At 36.7% G+C, this 24,906-nt stretch overlaps 1 protein-coding gene across 1 annotated transcript in view; it reads right to left on the reverse strand.

Moving 5' to 3' along the window:
- USH2A (usherin) overlaps positions 1 to 24,906 on the reverse strand; it is a 374,998-nt gene that overhangs the window by 285,950 nt on the left and 64,142 nt on the right. The window contains exons 14-20 of the mRNA XM_064709111.1: positions 20,179 to 20,362; positions 14,971 to 15,134; positions 10,892 to 11,050; positions 5,985 to 6,479; positions 4,318 to 4,590; positions 1,910 to 2,067; positions 510 to 654 (exon numbers count right to left, since the gene is read on the reverse strand). Coding sequence (XP_064565181.1) covers positions 510 to 654; positions 1,910 to 2,067; positions 4,318 to 4,590; positions 5,985 to 6,479; positions 10,892 to 11,050; positions 14,971 to 15,134; positions 20,179 to 20,362 — 1,578 coding nt within the window. The remainder of the gene's footprint in view (positions 1 to 509; positions 655 to 1,909; positions 2,068 to 4,317; positions 4,591 to 5,984; positions 6,480 to 10,891; positions 11,051 to 14,970; positions 15,135 to 20,178; positions 20,363 to 24,906) is intronic.

Consider the following 24,906-nt stretch of genomic DNA (forward strand, 5'->3'; position numbering starts at 1 on the left):
TAAACAAACATTTTCAAAAAAGCAGACCCAAAGCACCTATGTTGCTTCTGACAAGACACTATGTACTTATGTTACTTTTAACACATACAACTCATCCTGCATGTGTTAAGAAAGGCTGGAGCATTTTACATTTCTTGTTATGCAAACACACTCTGAAAAACCCCCAACAACAAATTAACAACTTCTTAGCATCCTGAATGAATGAGTGGATGCAGGCACATTTACGTGCCTTCACTGTTTAAACAAACATGAATAAAAACCACACATATCATAACTTGCAACTGAGAGAGCAGTACACAAATCCTACTGCCATAGTAGAGTACCTTAAACCTCCACTGAAAACATTTTGGGTTTAATCTGTCCAAACAAACAAATAATAATTAAGCAAGTCACTTTGTATTAATACAACACCTACCCCTGCCACTGTGCATCAAACTAGGACCATCATCACGGCATTCATTAGTAAACCATGTGTCAGCTTTGCACTTTGCTACAGATTGTTTCCTTACCAGCTGCCAAGGTTTGCCCCATGCCTGGCTCACTGGTTACACAACCAATTTGATTGCAGAGAGTAACAGTAAAGTTGTACGTCCTGTAAGGTTTTAATCCCGTTGCTATGTAGGAGAGCTCGTGAGCCTCAGCTATATGCAAAACCTGCAAAGCAAACAGATTGGAAGACAACAGTTGGTTAATAATATTTTCATTTCTGTCATTTGATGATATGATCACTAATAAGAAACTTGTCTCTGAACTTGCAGGTTCCTTCACTCAGATGTGAGAAAGCCTGAATAGACCAACTGAGGGAGAGGATTATTTTGGAGAGTCTGAACAAGCTGGGATTTAGGTGATAATACTTCCCATCACACTGTTTTATGAGGTAATAAGCCAGTTCCTGAGTGGATAAATGAGGAAACAAAGTTATTGCCTCATAAAACTGTGTGGTGGTGCAGTTATCACTACAAACAGTGCAGCGACAATTGAGATGACGAAAATGACACTATTAAGTTGTGAAATCTGACCACCATTGAAGGAGTGACATGATTAGCAGGCATTAGGAGGGAGGAGAATAACAAATACCTACAAACACTTGCATCTGCTTTACTTTAACATCAGTATAAGCTATCAATGGGAGAGGAACTGAATAAACTGTAGCATTTTAGATATCTTTGTTTTCAGATGTATTTTCGCATGAAGAATCTTGCAAGCCAGTGACCAGAAGCAATTGGCATTTATGTATTGTTATAACAGCCTCGAGAACAGTAGTATCCCCAGCTGATAAGCAAATAAACTGAGGCCCATCTGTGGTAATACCAAAGGACAAAATCAGCTCTGAATGAGAAATACAGTATGAGAGCACCACATCCACTCCCAAATTCTGATTATGTATCATGTTTCTGTTTGTTCCTCAGCTTTCAGCTTACAACTAATGCCATGATATGTTTGCCAAACCCAGTCACTCAAACATTACAACAGTATTTTAAATTCGCATATTTTGACTTTTTAAGTCTGTTTCTTTCCAGTATTTTAGGTTTCCCCACTTCAAAAACTCATCCAGACAAGTACCTTTTTAAGGAAAATGTAGATACCTACAATACAATATGGCTTTAAGCATATTAGCAAGTACAGCAACAATATAGAACCAGTATATACAAATATCAGGGTAATTTAAATTTTGTTGCACAAGCTCATCTCTCCTAAGTTTGAATCTCAACTGCTACTGAACACAAGTCAGATCAGAAACACAGCTTAAAATGCAGATGTAGTACATGGCATTGCATCAAACCTGTAGGTGATCAGAGAACACACAGAAAACCAGGGAAAAATTCATCACAACATCTCAGAGGACATCAGGTTTTATCAATTTTATTATTAACAGTTAGGAAAGACTTAATGTAACTAACAATAATACCTGGGAAAATGGTGGCAAAGACCTTTGTTCATTCATCAAACTGATGCTGAACCCCATCACTTCTCCTCTTGATATATCATCTTCAGGTTTTTCCCATGACACATTAAGGGAATATGGGGAAAGAGGGAATACTGATGGAGATGGCATGAACGCTGGGGCTGAAATAAAGTTAAATTAATAATATTAATAAAGTAAGTGAGCAATATGTATAATGCAAGTTTGCTCATTGTACTTGCAAAACACCATTTCAGACAATCATTTCTTTTCCCTTTCTAACCTTATTTTCAAGTCTAGCTGGAATTTTCACCTTATTTTCATAAGTACTTCACTCATCATTCTCCTGTTTTCTACTCTGGCTGTGAATGCAGATTAAAACTCTGCCTGTGTCTTCAAAGAAATACTAATCAACACTACAGTCCTATCCCCTGTAGCAGGTAGGAAAGTACATATAAATGAAAAAGCCTTGAAGAAGAACTTCATGCGACATGGGAAAAAACTGATAAAAGCAAAAAGTGTTCAATACTTCAGCATCTTAAAAGCAATTCTGTTTGCTAGGCCAGTTTGAAATTAACATGTCTCTCACTTCTTACAAAACAGTTCCCCTGTCTTCCATAGTAAATCTGTTAAAGGATTGTTTGCACTGCAGTTAAATCCCCACCTGATTCCTCTGTAATAATAGGATACCAACTCACAGCACTTCTGCTACATACAAACAACTGCACTAATGGACCTCTTCCCAAATACAATTTAACACTTTTATAACGTATAATATTTAGGAACAGATAAGCAAAAAAGTCGCATTTTTGAAGGAGGAATTCATTTAGCCTGCTGTTTTGCTGGAGCAAATGACTGAGGACATGATTTTCAAGTGAGCAAACAAAAGCATAAGTAACATAACAGAGATGTTTAATTGTTAACCATTGGCTTTATCAATCTGAAAACCATAGAATTCTACTGAAAGCATTGAAATAAATTGCTGATATTTGAAATAATATGTCATATGGCAAAGCCCTTTTGAAAATCTGAAGAGAAGGGTCATAATACAAGAGGCTGCAAACTCGTTACGCTTTGATAAAAAGGGGCCCTATCATAACACTTGGCCTCTATAAAAGCCCATGAAGAGCTGTAAGGAGTTAAAGAGCACAGTTGGCTGTCTCAAATATAAAAGACTTAGCCATGAGATAAGCACAGAAGAAGTGACAGGATGGTGTTAACTCCAGGCCTGGGGCATGAGAGATCTGCTTTGCTCCTTCTGGTTAAAAGCATCCAGACAAAGATTCCCACTTCAGCAAACTGTGTGAAGAAGCAACTGCCCACACACATATCACTGGTCAAACAAAGATCACCCCAAGTATTGGGACAGATGGCTTTTGCAAACACCAAGAATCACTGAAGCTACCCTGAATATGCTTCTCTGGATACCTGGAACCTGGACTGTAAGATAAGTCACCATAGCAAGAACTTGAGATAAGATAAAGATGGCACTATTGTCCAGATGTTATCTCAGACCCAGCTGAAGGTTAAAAAAACCTTGGGAAGAAGAATGCATCACTGATGTGGACACAAAGAATGCAAGATTTATGGGCCACAACAAAAGCCAACTTGGCAACTGTGCTGAAATCAACTGACTGGGTGAAAGGTAAATCCATCAGGGGAGTTCGTGACCACCGACTCACAGCCCAACCACCCAAGAACCCCACTGACACCAAAAAAAAAAGAGAAAGACTGAGACAAATTAGCATTAGAAGCAAGGGAATCCTCTAATCAATAGAATAAGAGAACTCTGTAGCCAATGAGAATTAGTTCTTTTATTTGCTAAAAAGTATAAATTGTGAAAAATTTTGAATGACCTCAGAATCACCACTGAGAAGACCAGAGTGAAGGAGGACCAACAGGACACTGTTGGATCCATGGGAAGTAACTGTCTTCTGTTGATCACTCTCTCTCCCCACTGAGTTTTCTCTTTCTTTCTATCTCTCACATTTGCTGTTAAATAAAATCCATGTAATTGACTTCGGCACATGGTCTCATTTGAACCTAAATTTGGATAGAGGCATCTCTCACTAATGGGGTCTCAGCAGAAGTTTCAAGCACTATAGTCCTGAAAAGGGAACCCTTTCAAGTTCTTCAGATTAAAATACTGCTTGGTATATTTTGCAATCTTGTAGTTTAAATATAGGGTTAATTGATAGGGATTATTTTCCCCAACAACATGATATTACGTTGTGAAGAAAATTATTTTGCTTTTTATGCTCAGTTCTGAGATCATCTGACCTATCTGTAATTAGTTAAAAATGGGAATTTATCCCTAGTTAACCATCATTAAACACTTCTATGGAAAATTAAGAATACATGTTGATCTACATTTTCCTTTCATTTCTGTCAAATAAATTCAAACCAGTGCTTACCAGCCTCTCCTGTTCGTCCTGATATCCAATCTGAAGATATGCTACCTGCCATGTTTACTGCTAGCACATAAAATTCATACTCTGTGAATGGCTCCAGATCAATGACTGTGGTACTGGTCTGTGGTGGACCCAAGGCATTTTCATTCTGAGATTCCACAACTGGCTGAGGACTGAGCCATCCACTGCTTTGGAAAATACGAATTTCAGGAGGAAGAAAGTTCCCAGCTGATTTTAATTTTTTCCTCATGTAAAGTTCATATCTTATAATTATACCTAGAGGAAAAGGCCAGGAAAAAAAATTGAATTTAAATGATATCTGGAGTTCTACTAAAATACCAATTCCTTTTTACTTTTCTTTTCTTTTAAGATAAAGAGAAGATAACTTTTGAGTGACATTTTAATTATTTTAATGCCAACATTTTAAAACATATTACTGGATAGGAGATACATGTACATCAGTTTTATATCAATGCAAAATTATTATATAGACAGGAAAGCCTCACCACTCTGGAGTAAAAAACCAATCAGTGTTGTGGTATGAAGCAATACATTATTTAGGCTAGATGGTGAAAGTAGTTTAACTATAAGATCTTAAGAAATCTTACCAGAGATTTCTTGTAAAGCCAAGACATAACTGCCATAAAATTTATGCATTTGGGTCTGTATTCATGCACTAAACTGGAGAGGTTGCTCAGGAGAAAGAGCTTTTGTCTTTGGCGACACCAGGAAATCAGACCAGACACCGAGGCAAGCATGAGAATATTGCTTAAATCTGCTTGTGCTGGCCATTAGATGCATGTCATGCCTATGGACTATGAAGAGTGTATGACACAGGTTGAGGTGCCAACAGTAAATATCATGACCTGCATTGAAGAAACTGCCCCTCTAAACACACAGTTATTCTTGTGTGGGCATTCTTCCTATCCAGCCTGGAAAGAGGTGGAAAATTAGATGCTCAAAGTGAAAGCCGAGCTCCCCAAAGACAGACACCCATTTTGTGAACATATAAAAATGCTTGTTTTCACATGCATAAATACTTATGCATGTTAGTGCAAGCTCACAAAATTCCATAGCTCAAATACTAAAAGATAGTTTTACCAACAAAATTAGTGGTATCACAGAAGTATCCTACAACAGCTGTGTTCTCAGTTTCAAAAACCTAAAATATTATTACACAAGTTAGACCAGCAACTCTTGGCAATCACCTAATCCCTAACAAAGTTATACTGGTAATAGAATTGGCTACTGCACATGACGGATGGTTTCAAAAACAGACTTCCCTGTTAATTCTTAGAATTTTTTCCATAACTGTTATCTGCTTATTTATCTTTTGTCAGGCAATACTACCACATCTGTCTGAACTAAGCAATCTGGCAAATTAGGAAAAAATTAATTTTACTGTAAATGTTTGATTATAAATGTGATTTTTGCTGCAGCAGATGCCACTGAGTGCTAAATCCTGGACCAGTCAGTGGACTTCTGGACTCTGGAAGAATAAAACACAGACTCTGAGGATACACTTAATAGCATATAGGCAAATTAGGAAAATGTCTTACTTCATTTCTCAGTGCATGTTGCATGGACAGGGATATTCTAATGAGATTTGAGGAAATGTTGCTTTTCCCTTGCAAAGACTTTGACTGACAAAAGTAAAGACAATATCCTACCATTTGGTTTCTCAGGTGGTGACCATTCCACAGCCAATTCTGTAGAGCTGATGGTTTCCACGGTCGGTGGGTGTAGCCCTTCTGGAGGAGCCTGTGCAGTAACTACAGTTACTGGCTGGCTCTTTAAGCAGCCTCCACTAGTACAAGCTTGCACAGAAAAAACATACTTTGTAAATGGAATGAGATTCCAAATAATTGCTGAAGTCTTTAAGCCTTCATACTGACCACAAGGCTGCAGATCAACCGAGCTAGTACAAGTCAAAATGTATTTCTCTATGGGCCCAGAGTCATTGGAAACGCTTGTCCAGTAAAGTAAAACAGAGTGGTGACTAACAGGAAAGACAGGATTTAAATCCAAGCTTCCTACAGGTGTCCCAGATTTTGTTCTGTATGTCACTGAGTCACTTCTTGTAAAACCATGAACGTTGCTGGCTTGGATATAATAGGAGTAGAAGGTATATGGAGCTAACATGAAATCGGTGAAGGTCTGAATACCTGAAACAAACAGGTGAGAAGAAAACTGTATCAGTCTAACACATTAAAAATAACCTTAATTGTTATACCTAAATTCTGTCCAGCTCTAATCCAATACATATTTATGCCTGTCCACATGATTTTCTTGAGATTATAAACATTGCAACTTCTCAGGTTTTTCTAGCACAGGAAAAAAAGGTCCCCTTTACCCTTTATAATCTTCCCCTGCACATCAGCATCATTAGAGAAATTATTTTTCCACTGAACTTCTAGTTCCTGCTTTAATAATGAAAATTAATACAATTATCTTCTCATTCCTCTTTTTCTTCAAAATAATTATTTCAAATGTAAATCAGCATCAATATTAGAGAATATAATTAAGGAAAAAAACCCCAAACCATTATGCAAACTTTCAGACCTCTTTTTTTGATTAATTTGATGGCATAAGACCAAATATTTCAACTTTGTGTGCTTTCACTTCCTCATTTCTACAACAATGCTTAAAACCTCATTTGAAAAGCATTTACTCTTGGATAAGAAGTGAAACAAAAGTGCAAATAATTATTAAAAAGGTATATAAAAAGCTTGTATTTACCTTCCTCCCCCCTACTTGTCCCAGCGAATGGGTCCCTAGCCAGGTAATAATTGGCATAGACTCCATGATTCACAGAAGGCTGATCATATATATCTTTATTAAGAAACCCATTGCTCTTTTACAAACAGTTACAATACAGCTGGACCTAATTGGTCCTCCAATCGAAACACCATCACCGTTGGCTAATTAAGAAACCACTCTTTGATAAACAAATCTCCATAACATATTCCACATGTTCACAATACCAGGTGCAGCAAGTCAAGATTAAGAATTGTTTTTCATTCTTGTCTCTGATCTCCTCACAGACTTTTCCCAGCACTGTGCCTGAGAAAGTTATCTGTTGCTCTCTGTGACCAGAGCGCTGCTGCCACACCTCTCAGGACCTGTTGTCTGTCTCTACCCCAAGGTGCATGGGATGGTTCTGAGCAGCCCGAGCTTTGAAGAAGGAGACTGGACTCTTCAGTTTTCAATTTTCAGATTGTTTATTACTTCTTATCTACAAAGTTTTTCTTTCTGCCCAGCCGAGATTTGAACTGCAGGGCAGCTAAAGGCTCTCTGACCCCCTCCGAGGCGGTATCATCTTTCTATACTACAAACTACGTATATCATATTTACTTTTATGTCCCAATGCCTATCACCGATGTTAGTGCACTTCTACTCTAAACTAATCCCCAAGTGCTAACATCATCACAGAAAATGGATGACAAGAAGAAAGAAGAAGGATGAGACACACCCCGATTCTTCCATCTTGTCCCCATTACCCTTTATACCAAAAACCCTAAAATCTACATTTTCACCCTGTAAATATATCATTCCTGCACCATTCAAACCCGAGTGCCTCTCATGTGGCACATCCCTAGGTGGATCAAAGTCAAGCCACCAGGCGCTTCTGGTAACAGAGGGTTCTCAGCAACTCTGGACATCCAGACTGATGTGCTGAGTTCCCATACACACCTACTTTCCATTATTCTTAGTTAGTAGTTTTTTTTAGCATCTTTTTAATACCAATTGCCATTAATTGCTCCTGTGCATACCCCAGAAGCAGTTACACATCTTAGTCATCACAGCACAGTATGAATTTATGTACAACCACAACACCCTAAATTCTTTTGCCTTAAGAAATGGTTAACATTGACTAATATATTATGTGTCGGAGCACAGATATGCATAAACTTTTGCAAAGCAAATGAAGTGGTTGAAGCTATTTCTGCGTTCTCTCTGTACATCCACACTGGCAAGCCAGCACTGCCCTGATTACAAATTTAAGAAGACGATCACCAAACTCTGAGTATTGCTAGATATTCAACCTTTGACATTGTAGCACAAAAGCAGCAGAGTCAGCCCAGTAATTGCCTACAGTACTTCAACTCCTTCTAGCAATCACAACATTTTCACTGGAGTGCAGCAATAATGAGACCACGTTACGGCATCTTCAGACCTTGCAAACCATGGTACTTCAGGCAGGGCTGGGGAACAACTGCAGCTGAACAGCGGCTACTGAGACCTCCTTGTGTTAGTAGTGAGCAGGCAGAAGATGCAGCAGGATCTCCCCCTGCACTTGGCACTGGTGAGGCCCTACCTCAAATCCTGTGCCCAGTTCTGGGCCCCCACTACAAGGAAGTCATTGAGGTGCTGGAGCATGTCCAGAGAAGGGCAGTGGAGCTGGTGAAGAGTCAGGAGCACACAAGTCCTGTGAGGAGCTGCTGAGGGAGTTTGGGTTGCTCAGTCTGAAGAAAAGGAGACTCAGGAGAGACCTTATCCCTCTCTAAAACTTCCTGAAAGGAGGTTGTAGCCTGAGGGTCAGGCTCTTCTCTCAAGTAAGAGGATGACAGGAAAAGACCTCAAATTGTGCTAGAGAAGGTTGGGTATTTGGTATAAAGAGATTAGATATTAGGAAAAAATTATTCATGGTAAGGGTGGTCAGGCTTTAGAATGAACTGTCTAGCAGTCTGGTAGACTCAAGATGTCTGGATGTATTAAAAAAAAAAAGATGTAGTAGTTGAAGACATGGCTTAGAGGTGACATGGCAGTGCTGGGTTCATCATTTGACTTAATGATCTTAGAGGTCTTTTCCATCCTTAATGAGTTTATGATTTTGTATTTAGTTACATTTATAAGTAATTAGAAAAAAAAAACTTAATTTGGAGTTAAAATTGTTAGTAACTTTGTTACTAACAATTGTTAGAAACCTGAGGCTGAGGTTTTCCAGAGCAGTTAAGAAAACACTGTTTTAATTGGGCATTCTGCAATACTATCATCCAGGTCACCAGGCTGATTATTATTAATTTTCCTTGGGAAGTTCAATTTTTTTATAAAGCCCTAATTTAGTCATAAAATAATGTTAATCCAGTTGTACTCTCACCTCATAAGCATCACAAATTCCAAACTATACTAAGAAAAAAATAGCATTAGGAAACGTTCTGTCAGCATTACCAATGTATTTTTTTAATATCCAAACACCAGCAGATGATTTAATATCACTGATCCGGGGGATTTCCGGGAAATGTCAAAAATGCCTTTTGAAACTTTTAAGAAGATAATGTTTTGTTAAATTGAAACATGTTAATGTCTCATTATCCAGTTAAATACATCCACAATTTTTTTTTTTTTTTGCTTTCTGCAAAGTAGAAAGAAAGAAATGTAGGTAAAATAATGAAATAACATCTTCAACAATGCACTGTTTCAAGTACATTACTAAATAGATGTATAACAATGAAATATCATAGCTTTTCTTTTAAAATTCTTTTGTTTTTTACTAAAGTTAGGCCTTTAAACCAAATTAAGGTGTTGGAATATTCTCTATTAGTTCTCTACATTTTTTAATATTTCTTTCTCTCAATCACTTAATCTCGTGCTTACATGGGTTCACATACCTTTCCTCACAGTATGTACTGCAGAGTGCCCAAAGTCACAACATAAGCCACATAGTAATGAACTGTAACACTGCAGCATGAACCAAAACATAGAAATGTGAGGTGCATTCCAAAGGTTCTGGGCTTCCACTGAAAAACAGCTTTTTTTTTCTCTCTCCCCTCCAGGGTACACACCAACAACTAGAGAGACTCAACTTCTGCAAAACATTAATGCTGCATTGGTAAGAAACTGCAACAAATTGAAGAACCTCCTAGAACAGAGGTCAAACCTTAGCGGCATTAAACCACACTCGTCCTCTTAAAAAACCACTTGTGTGCCATGTATACATACAAACAGTACCCAAATCCATCTCCTTTTCTTTGATAAGTGGATCAATATTAGCACAAAATGGCCTTTTCAGCTTGGACAGAGAGTCGAATCCTTTAGGACTGCCTTCTGAGGATCCCTTGGCAAGCCTCAACATGAGAGAAGTGGTGCTGCTAAAGACAAATCAGGAGCTACACTGATAGCTTAACAGAAGGTGCTAAAAGTTAGAGGCCACAAAAAGCTTTCCTATCTGTTAACAGTTTAAAACCAAGAAGATGAAATAAGAAGTTTAAGCACATTATGGTCTCTTCTGTTCACCGTAATTCTTTATCTGTGACTTTGACTCATAGGTTTTGGCATCTGTGTATATTTTCAATAAATACTTTCAGAAAGTCAATTTTAAAGTTTTTGAGATTAAAAACTAAAATAGTTATCAGGTATTTTGGGTGATTCCATTTGCCAGATTTTAGACTAAGTTATTCATTCCTTCCAAGCAAAACTAGTAACACAGAACAATAACTCATTAAAGGGAAACAGGATAATATATTCAAAACCACAGAGAATGATAATGACAAGAATGAGAAATAGCTAAGAAACACCACACATAGATATAGATATATACACACAAGTACAAAATATTTGATGCAACCTTACTTACTATAAGGATGGTAGTCTTCAGTTGTATAAATTTCTTCCTCATCCCTATACAGCTGGTAAATAAGCCTGTTAGAATTTGGAGAGTCAGGGGAATTCCATGAAAGATTGATAGCAGAGGAATTGAGAACTTCTCCTGTAGGAGGAGGTTGCTGGAAAGGAGCTAAAACATACACAAAAACTGAGGATGTAAAAATCAAGGTAATCAATAATCACACAAATTTAGAAAAAAATGCAAAGAAATTGCTAAGCATTCTTCACCCAAAAAACCCTTTGAGTAAATGAAAAGTCACCAGGGCAAGACACTAATAGACTACACCAACCCATCCAAATGCTCTTCAACAACACTTTTTATCCATGAAAAAAGTGTATATATTTAAATAAATTAAGAATAAACTTAATCCCCCATTCCACCCCAAAATAAAGCAAGTGTTTTCCAGACAGGTGGGGTGGGGTTTCTTTTAAATGTATTTTAAGATCTTTATAAAACAAGAATTCATTTATATGGTTGCTTTATTGAAGTTTCTACTTCAGTTAGGATTTATTTTTTCAAAAGATTCATTCCATTTTAGCACAGACCAGGCATAAACTCCTCAAGTAAAATACAAACGGAAAATCCAGCTAAGTCCAGATTTTACTGAAGTGTTAAAATAAGCTTACGTAATATAATGAAATCACAAAAACAAAAAGGGCAACATTTTAAAGTTTATTTAGGCAATTGGCTTCCATTTGTTTCCAGTAAAATTCAAATCCATGAGACTAAGGTATTTTAACAGTTTAAGAAATCAGCTTGACATGTTAATTTGCCAAAATTTGACTCTCCTACTAACTCTATTGACTTTGAAAAATGTGTTACTTTATTGCAATAGTATCAATAAACTTGAAGTTCCAAAGCCAAGTGCCTCACATTTTAAGAGCATTCAAAATCTCTCCTACGGCTCTTTTGTCATCCAAATGTGTAATCGTGGTCCTTCCTAAGATAATAGCTAATACTCAGAAATTAAACTTAATATACATATATACACACATGTTAACATAAACATACATTTTGATGGATGGACTCTATTATCTCAAAGGTCCTTTCCAACCTGGATGATTCCATGATTCTATATTTATGTAATTATTCAGGTCAGAGCATGAGTCCACAGCTTGCTGTAGGACCTCCAGTAACCCAGTTACACTGAGGAAAGCCCTACCCTCTGTCCCCCACACCATGCATCAGCACAGAACAATACAGGTCTGTTTTGGCAGACAGTGACTGCTATCAAAGGCAGACTGTGCCATTTCCCCATCCTCTTCACCAAGGCAGTGTGGATGTAGAGGAAAACATTTTTCTCAAGGAATGAGAATAGTCCAGGGCAGCACAGAAATCAGCACATGGAGGAAGGTACCAGAAGCTGGATTCAGAACCACCCAATTAACTTTTTTCCCCTACATTAAGTATTATAGAAGAACATCAAGATTTGAAGCATGGATTTTATTCTCTTCTTTTATAAACTATCATCCTCCTCATTATGTGGATATGTGCTTAGTACCACCAAAAGTTAATTACTAAAATCTGTTCAACCAAGCTAACAGGAGACAAGAAGCAAAGAATGAAGCTGCAGACAGAAAATGTCATGAGGACCTCAAGCCACACAAGTGATAGATGTAGAGACTTAGACCAAAATCAGTGGGCACACTATACACAGGTTTTTAAACAAATCTGGAAAGTGAGATGAAGCTTTTTATTTAGAGTAAGATAATGAAAAGCCCTGCTTCTACTGCAGTCTCTCAGCCAAGAAATAGCACAAAATATTTCTAGAATTCATTGGATTGAACTGAACATAATCATCATCTCCCCTTAAAATGCATAGGTTGTTCTGATGCCAATCTGCAACTTTTGAGTTCATCTCACTTAGGAAGTAAATGTATGCTAAAGTTTCTACAGGAGTAAAGTTTGAGAATCAGAGGAAACAAGTGCTCCTAAATCCCTTTGGCATTTAAAAGAATTTCTCTCCATGTAATATATGCTTACAAGACCTGAGCAATCACAGCAATTTACCAGCATCACCTTCATTCTCCACTGGCAGTCTCACACTACTGTATATTGCTTCCAGAGGTTAGCTGGTTTGAATTTTAAATAGTAAGCAAAGTACTTCATGGTACATTTTTGTGCAGCATCTAAGATATTGTTAAGTAGAAAAATTGCTAAATAAAAAACTCTTTTTCTTAAAGAACACTATTTGGACAGTAACAGCAGCTTACTTTTGCTTCCCTTGGCAAAGACTTATAACCAGTAATGAATGTGTCAACAAAATACTGTTCTGCAATGAAAATAACTACAAATGCCAAGCCAGGCAAAGCTCCACATGTGTGCAACAAGTTCAAATATTTTGGTATGAATAACCAAAAGACTCCAATTGCTATATCCTCTATGTCCAGAAGAGGACTCCGCTTGTCATTTAGAATACTGCCTGATGTACTTTTATCTAACTAAAATCTATTATATTATTTCTCTATGTCATACTATTATTAATCAATTTTATAGTTGAATTGCTATTGACCTTTATCCAACATGTATCCCAACACAAATAAGTAGGTTGGCTTATGTTTGTAAAGCACTTTGAAGATGAACAGCATCATAAAAGTGCCATGTATTATTATTATTACACATTCAGTTGAAACATTTTACATTTTTTAAAGAAACAACGAGCCAATCAACTGCCTGAACAATGAATAGATATTGTGCTTTTTACAGAAGAGTATGGGGAAAAAGGAATCAAAACTATTTAAATACTTCCAAACTTTGAGAAAAGCTAAAAAAAAATGTCTTCAGAAAGCAATCATTCTCTATAGGATACTTATGACCATTTATAATGCCATGCACTCTACAATGCATATGATTTGAAATTTAAACTGATTTAAAATTAAATAAAAATACAAAGTGATAGCTGTCTCTACCTGTAAATACTTTGTGCATTTACATCTCTGCTTGCAAATCTATGATTTTCACATATCACAGTTATGAATATCATATAAATACCCATGCAGAACACACAAAGAAGTATTTTGTTGAGGGAAGATCCAGAAGCATATTCCAGAGATAGCTTGGGAATGTCTAACCCTGTTGTTGCATTATGACCAGTGTGACCATTATTAATTAGGCCTGCTGACAAAAATGTCCATCTATCACCTGCAGAGTTCCTCACTCATTGCTTTCAAGGCTTCCAAGGCTGGGCTGTTAACTGTGTATGGCAGTAAGGTGTGCCACCAAAATGTAACACAGCTTTTCCAGAATGACCTGAGCTCCTTCCCACATGGTTTGGTATTGCATAGCATGATGCCCTCAAAACCCATGTCTGAACATTGACCCAAAGACAAGTTAAGTACTGAATTTTCTTATGACGTATAATTTTGCCTTTTCTTCTTTAATAACTCTGCCAGCTTGGAGACTGTGTGCTGGTGATCTTGATATCCATATGTTCCTCTGCAATTTGTTTCATTACAATTCATTATTTGACCCTCAATATAGCATTGACCCCACCTCAAACATGCCAATTTATGATGCTTTGTTACATCACATCACATATTTTCCCAAACTGACTGAAAAAGTGTCCCAAGAGGAGAAAGGCAAAGCTACATTGCACTGAGGAGAACATTTGGAATTAATCACCAGGAGTAGGTTTTCACAAGACCTTCTGTTCTTCAGACCTTCTGAAGGCAGATGTCCTGCCTCCTGTCAGTGGCAGGAAAGGGGGCTAAACTGTATGTTGTACAAATGCTGCTGCATTTTTGACTAAAAGATGAACTCTGGATTAGTCACTACAAAGAAAATGTGCAAGGAAACTATGGGTTGTCCCTTGTAGTTTAACCCTTATCCCCTGGGTTAAACTACAAGCCTAATGTGTGTATGACACGAAGGATTCTACACATCTCTCTAGAAAACAATCCTACAATACAGTAAAAATCACTCAAACTTCAGTGACCCTATATTTGGGGGTGGGGAGGAAATAATTTACTGCTGACCCAATTCAATACTCACTAAATCAATTAAAAACTTTAATTTAAAAGACATGCTTTTAAGACCTAACATCCACTTACTTTTACTGCAGCCAAAGAGGTTGTGGACATCCAAATTACTGGCATCAGGAACACAGTTGTCACATTTCAAGCCAGTTACAAATTGTTTACAAACACACTGTCCAGTAACAAGATGACAAGTCCCACTAATGGCTCCTGCAGGATGACAATTACAGTGCTGACATCTATAAACAAAAACAAATCAAGGAAGTCATCAACACACATCAACACTTCAGTTAAGCACAGTAGGGTTTTGTTTAAAAGATTCTTGGGTGACATAATTAAAACATCATAAACAGTTCAGTAGTCTGAAACAGAGCAGAAAATCTATTAGTCTGATTAAAAAAACTTACAAAAAGTATTTCTGGCAGTGAAATATTTATAAAAATAAATATTTCACTGCCAGAATAATATTCTAATTTATATAAAAATGGCTTAGAATTAAAGAGCTTTTATATATATTGATCCATACACAAACTGGATAATAATGTTCAGTAATAATCACATTATGCACTCAGTCTTACATTCTTACTCACACAACCTTTCTCCAGAGCTGCAGAATTCAGTGATACATATGTAACCAGCTCAAGAGGTTCCTGCACAAAATAGGCAACCTTCTACCTCAGGGAAAACTATGCTTTAGTTGGAAAAAAATAAATCAACTAATAATTTCTTGCCCACAAAGGCAACTTACGGTTGAAAAAAATTACATGCTGTGAATAAAAGAAAATGAATGGCGACCAAAACAGAGTGGAGCAAAAATCAGATTAAAACAGTGACAGGAAAGAAAACAGCAAAAATACTAATATTCTAACAGAAATCCCAGTGTTTTTAGAGCCTGAAGGACAAAATTTGAAACAACTACAGTGAATAATTAATTAAATCTACAAGTAAATTATTCTTAAATTAAAAAGAACAAAAAAATTAAATGCACTGGTATCACACAAACGCCATGCTTCAATTCTGTAAATCTCTCTGGGACCAGTAAAATACTTTCAGGATTAATTTATCCTTTGGCTTTTGCATGTGAAACCTCTTGTGATCAACTTGCTCTTCACCTGATACACCATTTCCCCACTGACATTCATTTATAGCATGGATACCAATGTCAGATTGTACAAATATTCAAAGAGTTTGAACATGTCATAAATTAAGCAAAGCAATGACTACAAATACTGTAATGCTACCCCTTGCAATACAGACTGCTGTTATTACTCATAACAAAGTCAACAAGGGCAAATAAAACTTCTCCTAGATTCTAGATTCTAATTTCCCTATATTTTAATTGCTGCAGACTAAAAGAGATCTGAAAAGCCATGGTCTGGGAAACAAGTGGGAAGGTACACCACAGCTAAAACATACTGGGAAGTCTGCATTTCCCTCCCCTTGCACTGAGGTGGAAATCTCCAATCCTCAGGGCATAAGCAGCATCAGACTCAAGGGAATTTTAAATTACTCCAGATGCCAGGTCCCAAGGTGATGAAGCAGCAAAAAAATTACTCCAGAGAAGTCTAAGGCTCTACCCCCTTTATTCTGCTAACCCTAAGACTAAACAAGAGTCAATTTATGTTTGGCTGATCTTTCCTTGGCCAGTTTCACCAGACCTAAGGAAATATGTTGTGGTGCCCTTACACAAGTTACTTTGCCATCTTCCCAGTCACCACCATCACACCTTGGTCTGTATCTCCTACTATCTTCATGAAAGCAGAAAAACACTGAGTTCAAGTATGCTTTAGGTATCAGCTTTTTGAGGCAAGGGAGAGAGGGGGGGAAGGTGGAAACTGTTTTCACATTAGGACACCAAAATTCAGGTCAATAATCAGTGAAATAGGCATTAAATGTGACAGATTTTTAAACAAGCTTAAGGAAACTCTTCACATACATTTTCTGCCTATCGCAGAGCTCTCTGTATTAGAGTTCCTTAACTCCACAGCAGCTCGTGCTGTGTGATCTCCTGGGGAATCATTCAACACCCTTAAAAAGGCTGATAAAAGCTAAAGCTGCAAAATAAGCTGCAAATTTGTTTTATGGACTAATATCCTTTTGAGAATAAATAAAATACATTCTCTCTTGGAAGCCACTATACTGCAGTTTGCTCTCTTTTACAGTCAAGAGAAAAGGGCAATTTTTTGAAAAGTCTTTTCATCTACAGACAGTGCAACCAAATCCCCCTTTAAATAGAGGTTTTGTTTAGAGTACTTTAACTAAACCCAGTTAAGTTACAAAAAAAATTTTACTCAGTGAGACAGTATTTTATTATTATTTCATAATTTCATTACATGCTGATTATTTAGTAGGGGGGCGATGTTAACAAAAGTTTCTTGATAGATAAACAGAGAAAGAGAAGCTTCTCCTATTGTTCCTGTATATTGTTGCATCTCTTATGAATAAGGGTCTCCTGATTATTCTAGTTTTGATTATCATTCACACATGACAACCACTCTCAACATCCATATAGTCACAGTGATAGTTCTCAGCCTGGCAGGGTGGGGCTGCTCCTTTCTGCTCGTTGCATTTTTCTTCTAGGAAAAGTGTAGGCTCCCTACCTTTACCTATACTGAATGAGGCTCCTGATCTGCAAATAACAGCAGATATTCCACCATATTCTGCTCCATGGGATTACACATTATTTCTGTGTAATCACATGCATCATGTTCTTTAACTGCAAAAAACTAGAACTGGATTTATTGTTAGGCATAGTTCATGCTTTTCAGTCAGAATTAAGGATTCAGTCAATTATGAATTTTCAAAAAAAATCCAATTCTTTTAAAAGATAAGTAACTTTTAATCCTGTGAAAAATATTTGCAGTACTCTTGTCAAATGCTACTTTTCCAAGGTACTCTAAGTAAAACATATTTGAGTTTTATTAAAACAGAATTATATATAATCAAGGAAAACAGACTTTTAAAACATGGAAAGAGAAATGTCATGCCAAGATGAATTGTGATATTGATTTTCTGAGGATAAATGGTTTTTGTAATATTAATATAGAGAAACCTTTATTACATTGACTCTCTAGGTGCAGTTAGAGCCTCTCCAGCAATCTGTTTAAAATCTTCATTTTTCATCCTTATGGGAAAACCTCACTTGCTAAATGGATTTCATAAACAGTAATCTGTCAAGATATATATATAAATAGATAAACAATTTGTGATGTTCATTGACCAGTTCATTATAGTAAACAATACAGAGGTAAAGCATTTCAAATGTGTACAGATGCTCACAACCATTACAGACCTGCTCAGATTGCTGCAAACACTCAGTATTCCTAATTTGTTAAAAGCCAAGAAATTTTTCCTGCTTCATAACCTGAAATGCATTAAAGAATATGGAGTTCCTGTTTTATCTCAAAAACAGCACAAAATAAATCAGCTCACATATGCATTCAGAGTGGGAGAATTTTAAAGCCTCACAATCTCTGTGTATCACAGTTTCTGCTTCTATTGTGCTACTGTGCAAAGACAGATATGTCTTTGCCACTACAGATAGCTCACATCCTTTTCTGTCCTTAAAAGAGACACTTGGAGCAAGGCTGGCTTAAATGACATGGCAACTTTATGGAGAAACAAAAAGCATATTACTCTTTTTATGAAGATATTAACAGTTAAAGAAATGGAATAAAATAGATTAACAAATAAAGACCTGCATTATCATTGTCAGTGGATAAAATTTCTGCCTGAGGAACAGAGGTACACTGCCCAAGAAGACAACAGTGAAAAGAGAGCCAAGAAAATGCAACATAAGTTCATCATACAACCAGAGTAGTCTTCAACACTGCCATGAGGATTAACTAGTATTAAGGAATTAAAGCCAATTCAGATTCAAATCCCAGAACTCTAAAAACTTTCTATCCTTACAAGGTCTGGATCTAGATGATTTATATTTCCACATTTTGAATTGCAAAAGACAGGTTAAAATGCAGGTATTTGAAAGCCAGTATCTAGCTCAGAAAAGCTACTGCTTAGCACAAATGTGCTAAAACTGAGGAGTGGAGGGAGAATCTATTCCAAGTAACTAAAATAAAAAGATATCATTAATATTAAGGAAAATATATTTAAAAGGGAACTTTAATATTACACAGTCTTTATTTCTCACCATTAGAAATGACAGGAAGTGAAAATAGGAAGTCTTTATTCCTACAGATTACTTTATGGCTATTAGCAGATGCCTCTGTGACCCGAAACAGTAAAAAATAATTTAAAAAATCTCCTAATGAGTGACAGTAACATAAAAGTTAAAGTGAAAAATCTGCAGAATAATGTCAAATATATGCAGGATGACATTACTAATCACTGCCTAAAAGCATGTCTACCCCAGACTAGTTAGGGGAGAGGAGAAGAGGGAGGGGAACTTTGTACTGGTTTTGCTTTTGCCTGTGGTATGTGGGTTTGGTTTTTTGAAAGGCAAAAATACCAAATATAACAAAACAATTTAACACCATCAGTCTGTATGAAAAGATAATAGCATAAGAGCCGTGCAATCTTTCTGGACAATATTTTAAAAGGAAATTGAGATTGTGAGGACTAGGCAAGAAAGACGATCCTGGAAAAAAAAAAGATAGTGCAGTAGTTGAAATAACAGTGCACTATACTATATATGTGTTTTCCCCTTATAATCCAGGGAATCCATGTACCTAAAGACGCCAGGCTGCATTAGAAATACAATTTACCTTGCGGCACATAAGAAAATGTTGAAAAAGAATGCACTGCTTCAGAAAAACAAATTTTTAAGAGTCAAGGTGGAGTGAATATTTGTACTGCTGTTACCAAAAGAAATTTGGGAAGTCAGGGATATCTGTAATTTTCTCCTTCTCTCCCCACCTTTCCCCATTAAATCTTCCTGAAATCTTCAATAGCACTCACTAGTTGTAAGAATGGCAAATTACCTGCATTTTAATAGTCAATGGTTAACACCTCAGAAAACAACACACCTTACTGAAGATGCAGAAAAAACATAGGGAAACAATTAACAAATTGTTATAACTTAGCCTTATAGACCTTTCATGCTGTTACTACTTAAATCCTAGCAAAATTTCTATTTTCTTCATCTCATGGGAGCACAGGAGATTGTGTAATGTATCACATGTAAATCAGAGTGGACACGTGAACTCATAGAAGGATTAACCTACCTAGAACATATCTTTCCATTGTCACTAAACCCTTGACTGAGCCATGAGGAAAAATGTGACAAGGAGGTTAAAAGTGACCTGTAAGAAAAGAAACACTCACCTCCCTGTGACAGAGTCAAATCCAAAATAAAGTTCTTTGCAATGTTCACAAGTCCGTCCCGTTACGGAGGCATCTTGGCAACTACATTGGCCGGTGAGGTTATCACAGATCTCATTCACAGAACCAGCTGTGTGGCACAGGCACGGCAGACAGCCAGTGGGGCTGGATGGAGAAAAATAAAAACCTGCAAAAGACAGGGATTTTGAGAATGCTGGTTATCTCTCTTCAGACTCTTAGCCAGTGCAAATGCAAAACAGGGGGAGTACATTAACATTTCTGTGGGGAAAGATCCAAGGACATGAGAAATACTCATGAATGTAGCCACAAGTGAAGAGACATTCATCCATTCCAGTCTGAGAGCTCAGCTCTGAAAGTGGCCAACTGCAAACCATAAGAAATGCACGTATCTTCTTAAGAATGTCTCTTCATTCTTCTCAACAGTGCTTGACTTAATCCTTGAAATAAGACAGAGTTTCTTTGGAAAAACAACATTTGATGAGCATTTCTTATTTATATTTTACTCCTCTTTAACATAGAGCTTGTAACCTACACAAATACTTTCACAGAAACTAAGAAATTGATAAAAGAAAGTTACTGATCTGGTATTAAACAACTTTCACCCTCAACCCTGTCCTGTTCCTGTATTATTTCAAATTATGAATTTGAGCATTCATTTCACATTACCCACAGTATGTTTGGTATGATTCTGCTATGCCATATTTCATCCTATTGCACTTACAAGCAATCTTTATTTATGCTGATATTTATCTATTACTGAAAAATACAGTTAGATACACCTCTAATCTGGCCATTCAAGAATTTACCCATTATTTAACCTTACCTGAAGTTCCTAATGAAAGAGCTTTTACACACATTCTCTTAATGATGCTGTTCCACTTGCATAATCTATTTCACAATGTATGGCCTTATTTCATTCTAATAATTTCTTTCTGATCAGAAGACAATTCAAGTAATGGCACACTAGTAAAAATATAATTACATAAGTTTCCAAAACATATTCTATTTTTACCTGATTATTAATAAATATTTAACTGTTTTATTCACACAAGTTGGTCTTCTCTTTATTTTTTTCCTCCCCCCTTGGAGGAGTACATGTTATTTAAAATGTAGCAATGCTTGAGAGCTCTGCAAAAGATCCTGGTGCCACAGTACTAAGAGACACTAGACAACAACAATGACCTATCTTGGAACATGAATGCTAAAATAGGGCCCTTGATATGAGTTTCTATCTCCCTTAGCTGGTTGCTATTAGTTATTATTGTCCAACTTCAATAGAAAAATTTCATCTGCTACTGAGATATGCAGCATTTGCACAGACTTCTCAGACACTTGCCCTCTCTTCACATCAAGTTCAATCAGTAGTTTCTTAGCCATGTTCTCAGCTACTGAATATTTTTTGCTGTCCAATAACTTCCCGATGTCCTGCTTTATAATAAGTAGCCCAAAATTATATTGTAACATGTCATATTGCCCAAGGCCTTATTATTTGTCTTACAAGAGATAGCTCTATATATACACCCCTAGGGTGGTATTCTCTGTCTTTGCAGCAGTGCTGCACTGTGAGTTCATATCCAAATAGCAGAGAAACTAAACAAATTGAAAACATTAGAATTTTACTGCTCAAATCTTTGTTCAAGTTTAGCCTCTGGTCCTCGGTGAGATAAATCTCAAGTGGACAGTGAAGTGATATCAGTCTCCAGTTAACATACATTCGCATCATAAAAAACCACGCTGCTGGCACTTTATTCCAGAGAGGCCCTGAAGTGAGGCAGCACAGAGAGCAAATAGCCTGAAGTTATTAGTGAGGCAGCATGTATTATCTCCTGCTGCACTTCCCTGCGCTCTGCAGTGCCCATCCTGTGCATAAATACAGGAGACCATTTCCCAGCAATGTCACTCCTGAGCACAATGAACGACTCCACTCGAAGAACCGAACAGGAAGGATGGAAACAAGCTGAAGCCTTGGACTCGTGCAGAAGGTCAAAGCACTTCTTCAGGACCCACTTTACAGTTGCACTAAGTGATAAGCACTCAGGCTAAACCAGGTCCTTGTCCATCTGAAATTTTGCATAGAACTATGATTCCACGATTCCTTTGTACATAGTAACATCTAAGAGAAGTCTATAATGGACAAATTAGCACATCTCTGGAAAATAAATTTGTTTCCCTGAGCAGGATTACAGCATATACTGCTTTTATTATACCAGTGAAATCACTAATTATAATCTATACCTTAGTGTTAAACATCCTGGCTCTCCTACAGCCACACTGCCTAAACCACTGTAGAGCAGTGAAGGATTTGGTAGGATATTTTTATTATAATCTTTTAGAAATGCTCTAAAAGTTTCTGGACACTACCACAATTACTTTCTTTTACCTAGAAGTAGCAGGTAAAGGCAAAACTTTTTTTTTTTAAAGTGAGGAATAGGAAAATGAGATCAATTTCTTTCCCCAACTAATTTGTAAGTAAATTATCATGATCAAATGTAGAGGAAAAAGAGGAAATACAAGATTACAAATTCATACTGTTTGTCATAATTATTATTATTTACTTTCACCACCTAGAATTTGACTCCAGCTAGGAAAGAGTAATAACTTAATGCAAGCTTAATTTACAGCAAGGTAAGAAGGGCTCATAAAAGTTGCTTTATGAAGGATCCACTGTTGTATAATAGAGCCATTTTCCAATTTTAAGACAGCCACTGCAAATCTCTCTGAGATCTATGTATGTAACTAGTATTATGCTTACTCTTTTTCAGATTTTTTTCCAATTCAACCATAATTGATCACATTTGTCAATCAAACATACTTTTCAAAAGGAAGAATGAAAGTCATAGCAAAGTATTCAGCTTCTTTTTTTTAATCATCCTCTTAGCATTTCTCCTGCTGTATAGAGAAGGAATACATGACCAATTCCTGAGCACTTTTACATCCTTACCAACTGTGGCAGTAATGCTCATTTCTTAACCACAGGCTGGCCTCAAAATGCAGTTACCCACAGCAGCAATGCTGTCACAAGACAATTCACATTCTTCTGGCCAAGAGAGGTAATATGTGCACAAAGCCTCTGTACTGGTGCACAGACACACATTCTACATGTTCCATTACATCTTTTCCATACTATGTAGCATTCTATGCAAACCTGTGGCTATGGAGTAAAGAACTTACAAAACAAAATGTCTTTTTACAGCTTTCCTGCTCTTGTAACAAAATCCAAGACCTGTGTTGAACAGGATTTGTATGGCACACATCCCAGTCAGCCATACTGTTCCAGAATGAGGCAGGGACAAAATGCTCACAACAATTTGCGGGTTGAAGAGAACCTGTGTTTTGACCACTGCACCGTAGGACATCTCAAAAGCAACTTTCTGTACAAGGCAAAACTGCTCTTTCATTTTGTTTCAGGCTAGAATCAAGTATTCCTTTCTTTGCATACACTATAAGTTTAAAGAAAAAATAAATGTGCATCAATCTACCAAAATGTTACTTGTATGAAAACAAAACAGAAAACAGGAGGTCATGGATACAGCCTAGCAGATGAAACACATGGCTGAATGTGCCAAAAAGTGCTTTAAGAAAAACAATCTTCTTATAAAACAATTTCCAAAAACTACAACCAGTTTGATCTTTTCTCAATTGGCAACTCTTTCTGCATTAAGATTTTGGTAACTACTGAAAACTTCTCGGATTTTATGAAAGCACATAAAAGACAGGCTACACTGGGACATTATTTTAAAGGCCACTTACCTTCTGTCATAAATTTGAAATGTCCCAACAGATGCAGAAATCCTCAGTATGTTTTCAGGGCTGCCAGTATTAACTAATTTGTGTGTGCCTTAATTAGGCTGTGTTGGTTACATATACACTTGGAGTACATTTTCTTATACATCTGGAGTACCTTTTTTTATCTTTGTCCCAAAGATAAGGGAAAAAAAAAGCCATAGAACATGTCTAATTACTTGAAACCAATTAAAATCTTCTATATTTCTATATAGAAGACTTTTAATAGTCTTCCCTGTTCAGGAGAAAAATCTCTTTTGGCACATACTAACAAAGAATATTTACATAAAAGTTAGAAATACTAAACATCTAAATAAGCTCTGACTAAACAGAGAAAATAGCACAGCTCACTGTGCTCTACCAAGAGCAATACAGCACTTCTACAAAAATAGGAATTTACACTTTCACCTGCAGCAGAGAGCTCAGTGCTCAGCACATACATGCTTAAAGCTATTAGTTAGAAAATTTAAAAATAATACTTACACAAATACTTTTTTTAATTATTTCTCTTTTTACCAGGAACTATTGTGGGACTATTCCTCTGAGTGCCATGTAAGCTTTTCTACAAACCAGCCTGTTCACACTATCAATTAAACCTTTTTAAACCATTTAGTTCTGCATAAACCCTGGCCTTTCTTTCCCAAGGACAAGGGCGGTCACTGACTCAGGGAGCCTTGACATCACTCCTCTGCCGATCTCTGATTAAGTGGCTGCTATAGAGGGTCAGCAGGTCAAATAGCACTGGAGGAGGAACTAAGAAAAACAGAATGCTGCCTTATTTATTAGTATATGTACCTAAAATAATTTAAATGAAAGCATTTAAAAAAATACTTAATGGAGGTTAAGCAGCTTTTTTAACCTCTGTTCAAATTATTGAATGGCATATTAAAACCAATGGAGCTATAATGTACCTTTTAATGTGACCTG

The sequence above is a fragment of the Zonotrichia leucophrys genome, chromosome 3, assembly GCF_028769735.1.
Source record: "Zonotrichia leucophrys gambelii isolate GWCS_2022_RI chromosome 3, RI_Zleu_2.0, whole genome shotgun sequence".
In the NCBI taxonomy this organism is placed as follows: Eukaryota; Metazoa; Chordata; class Aves; order Passeriformes; family Passerellidae; genus Zonotrichia; species Zonotrichia leucophrys.